General features: G+C 54.9%; 1 protein-coding gene across 1 annotated transcript; it reads left to right on the forward strand.

Moving 5' to 3' along the window:
* The first annotated feature begins 1,189 nt into the window (after positions 1-1,189).
* LOC138811990 (golgin subfamily A member 2-like) lies at positions 1,190-3,765 on the forward strand. Its single transcript, XM_069999943.1, has 3 exons — positions 1,190-1,600; positions 1,820-2,383; positions 2,575-3,765. The coding sequence occupies exons 1-3, from the start codon at positions 1,190-1,192 to the stop codon at positions 3,763-3,765; spliced, it is 2,166 nt and encodes a 721-aa protein (XP_069856044.1).
* Positions 3,766-3,969: the final 204 nt, after the last annotated feature.

Raw genomic sequence — 3,969 nt, forward strand, 5'->3', positions numbered from 1 at the left:
CCCCAGTCTGAGGGTCTGCTGCCCAGCCTAGCCTTGAGGTTCCCATGTAGCTCAGGCTTGTTTTGAACCTGTGACTCTCCCGCTAGAATTACAGGGGTGTACCACAACCAGCACAAAATGTTCACTGGTAGGAAAATCTGATCACACAACATGAGTTCATGCATCACTAGAGGACAACCAATAGCACTCCAGAGGTTGTGCAGTGGTACAGGGCTCTCCCAGAACCTGGACTCTTCACATACTGGGCATCATTTGGGTGTGGCTGGTTACTTGACTTCTCGGCTAACAGACTGACTCTGTTCTGGAGCAGCATTCCTCCCTTGATTGTGTTTCTGAATCCTCTGAGATCATCAGCCAAAGTGTGTGCAGCATGTACTGTGGTCAGATTCAGGGATATGTCTAAAGGAGATGGATTTGCACTGCCTCAAATTCCCTTCAGTCTACGAAATCTTTGCTCTGCCTGGTCTAGGTGTGCTGGAGGCAGCAAGGCCAATATTCATGCAGGGAAGCCCTGGGCCCTTGGTGCTCTTGCTCCGGTCCCAGAGGGACTGAAGAACACCAGATCCAAGCCATTAGGAATCTCAGCGGCTCCTTGATCAGAAGACAAGTGTCAGCAAATGTGATCAGAACAAGAGAGTTCATTCTGCTTGGAGTGAAGACCTGAAGACATGAAATATCGGCAGAGAGCTGTATTTCCTGGTCCTACTTCCTGAAGGCCAGTTGGAAGCCTGGTATGAAGTGGCAACCAGAATTGTGTGATGGAAGCCAGGAAGGGGACCTGGGAAACTCTTCAGCTATCCAGCTAGAGCTGGTCTCCCCGCACCCCTAACCAAAGGACAGGGTTGGATGTTGGAGGGCATGCTGGTGCAGCTCTCCTCTTGACTCCACCCACTCTGCCTGGCCCCCAACATTCTGACCACGCCCCTAGGCTTCCTGTGTGTCTCTCTGGCCAATGGGATGCAAGAACTGAGGCCATGCCCACACGATCAGCCACCTAGTAACCAGGGTATTCGCTCTGTTGACTGGCACCACTCCAAGCAGTTGAGGGAGGTAGAGGTGCAGAGCGGTGCGCAGGCGAATCCACGAGATTCAAGCGAATCAAGCCAGCGACCTGGTGAAGGTCAAAAGAGAGGCGATCTCAGAGAGCCTGGGAATGTGGCAGCCCCACCTTCCACATCCCAGTGCCGAGATGTCTAAGAAAACAAGTCGAAACCCAAGAGCTACCGACAAGAAGCTACTGCATGAATACCAGCAGACTAATTGTCCTGGTGGACCTGCAGAATCCAAGGAAAAGGACAAAACGAAAACTGGAAGGAACCCCAAGGTAAACACCACTGGGGACTGCATTTCAACTGAGGGTGTGGTCAAAGATCACACCGGCCCTGAGCCTCCCCCACCTTTGGGCACAATGAGAGCTGCTAGCGTCAAGAGCATCACAGGCCCCCACAGCATTGAAGACTTTGAAAAGCACTACCAATGCCTGCTGCTGGCCCTGCATGCCAGCCGAACACAGAACCAGCAGCTCTGCAGTGAGGTGCAACACCTGAAGCAGGAGAAGAAAGCCCTACAGGGTCAATCGGGGAAAGAGAAGGAGGAGATGGCCTGTGTGCAGGAAGCACTGAAAACAGAGCTGGAAATCCACAATCTCTTCAGACCTTAGCTTCCGAAGAACACGATTTACAATCTGCTCTGGCCCACATGCAGCAGGCAGCCGAAGAAAGAGCACTGTAACTGGAGCAGGTCACCAGCTACCTGGAGGCTGCCAAGAAGCATGCGATTGAGCTGGAGGTGAAACTCTGTGAAACTCTCCGCCTCCCAGGAGGAGACTAAGGACAACATAGAGCTTACAAAAACCCTGAACTGCATGCAGCTGCAGCTCCAGGAAAAGGCCAGAAGCTACAAAGACCTGGAGGGAGAGAACTCGAAGCTGCAGGAGAGGCTGGACGTGCTCCTGACACACAAGGCTGATATGAAGGTCAAGATGCAAGAGTTGAATGACATAAAAGAACTGTTGACAGAATTCAAGTTGGAGAGACACACCTTGGAGGAGGACTTGAAGGTGAAGAGCTCCCAGTGGAATGAGAAGGTCCAGCAGCTCCTGGGACAAGTAAAACAACTGAGAGCAGAAGAGAAAGAGCGAGGGGCGAGGCAAGTGTTGGAGCTAGAGAGTGATCTAGTGGCACTGAGAGAGCAGCTGACGGAGCTGCCACCCGCCCAGCCTCCTGCGGGACCATCTCAGGCTGAGGCCCAGGCCCTGCCACCGCAGAAGGAGCTCAAGAACCTGGAAGAACAACTTCAGACCGCGGACAAAGAAACCCAGAGCCTCGATCTTCAGAATCTGGAGCAACAGCAGCAGCTGTGGCTACTGGAGAAGAACGCTGAGGTATGGGAGGAGGACGCCCAGCATCGGCTCAAGATGCTGGAGACAATGGAGAAGGAGCACAAGACCATGCAATGCTCACTGGTGGCACACAACCGAGAACTGCCAGCTCAGCTGGCCCTGCTGCAGGAGACCTGCCACAGGCTGAGCGCTGAGAAGGAGGAACTCGCCAGCCTCCTGCACTCGAGCAACAGGGGAAGAAACATATGCAGGAGAAGCTGCAGCAGCGAGAGGAGAAGATGGAAGAGTGGAAAGCAATGGCTGAGTTCAAGGACCAAGTGGCTCTGGATCTTCAGGAGCTGCATGAGCGGTCCCTGGCCCAGCTGCAGGAGCTTAGAGCCACCTGTGAGCAGTACCTGGCTGCCAATGAGCAGCTGAGCACGGAGAAGGAGGCCCTGCAGCAGCGCCTGCAGAGGCAGACCCAACTGCTGCAGCAGCTGCAGCAGGAGCAGGTGCAGAATCAGCTGACGATCCAGACTGTACCCCAAAAGTTACAGGCCACCCTGAGTTGCCTGGAAGCCACACGACAGGAAAACAAGCAGCTGCGGGCCCAGCTGAGCTGCCTGGCCTTCCTGAGGGAAGGGGAAGCCGTGACCAAAGAAGAGAAGGGTGAGGAGGCCACTCCCGCTGCTGTGACTGTCCCAGCGGACATCGACAACCCACCACCCATGTGGGATTTTTACCGTGTAGCCCTCTCAGTGGCTGAATCAAAGAAGCTGAAGCTCAGCCAGCAGCTGTGGGAGCAACAGGCCCGCTGCAAGTGCCTGCACCACCTGACAGCCCAATGCCAGAAAAAGCTGGAGCGCCAGGGCCTCCTCCCCAAGATCTGGAACCACGGCACATCTGGGAAGATAAAGCAGGGCACACGGGTGCCGGAGAAGAAGCTGAAGATCTGCTTCACCTACAACCCGCCTGTGCCTGACAAGCTGGACCACCAGCATCAAGTGGATGACCTCCAACGTCAGTGCAGCCAGCTGTCGGAACAGATCAGCGCCATGGAAGACTCCATAGTCTTCTACAAGGAACAGCTGGAAGTCCTGGATGAACTCTATCGGGAAAAAGATGAGGGTGTCAACCAGCTGTCCCAGGACAAGAGGCAGAAGAAGCAAGAGCTGCAGGAGCTCCTGTTGTGTCTTGCAGGGAAAGACATAGAGGGCCAGGACAAGACGCTGGCAGCGCCCCACAGCCCTGCTACTGAGGCCGTGTCACCCCTCGCAGGCCCCACCAAGATGGACATTTCAGAGGATCAGCAAGGTTTTGAAGAAGTGTACCTTGAAGACTGCCCAAGTGGAAGCTGGTCCCCTGGAGAACCCCACGAGAGAGCAGATGGTGCTGCCGCTGCCCTATGTCCAGCACCACCAAGAACTTGCAGGCCCACGTCCTGAGCCCTCCTACCCTGTCTTCTCCAGACTGATGCGAATGTTGAACTTGCAGTATTGACTCTAGAAAGGCCTGACAGCCACTGCCTAGATCAGTAGGCTCCTGTTCTCTGGCTTGAACTTGGGGACATGGCCTCTGGGTGGCTTGCTCTTGGGCCCTGTTATAATGGGAAGGGGGAACCATAGCCAGGACAGCCAGAGGCTGCTGGG

The sequence above is a fragment of the Dipodomys merriami genome, unplaced genomic scaffold, assembly GCF_024711535.1.
Source record: "Dipodomys merriami isolate MVZ:Mamm:240054 unplaced genomic scaffold, mDipMer1.0.p SCAF_554, whole genome shotgun sequence".
NCBI classification, from domain to species: Eukaryota; Metazoa; Chordata; class Mammalia; order Rodentia; family Heteromyidae; genus Dipodomys; species Dipodomys merriami.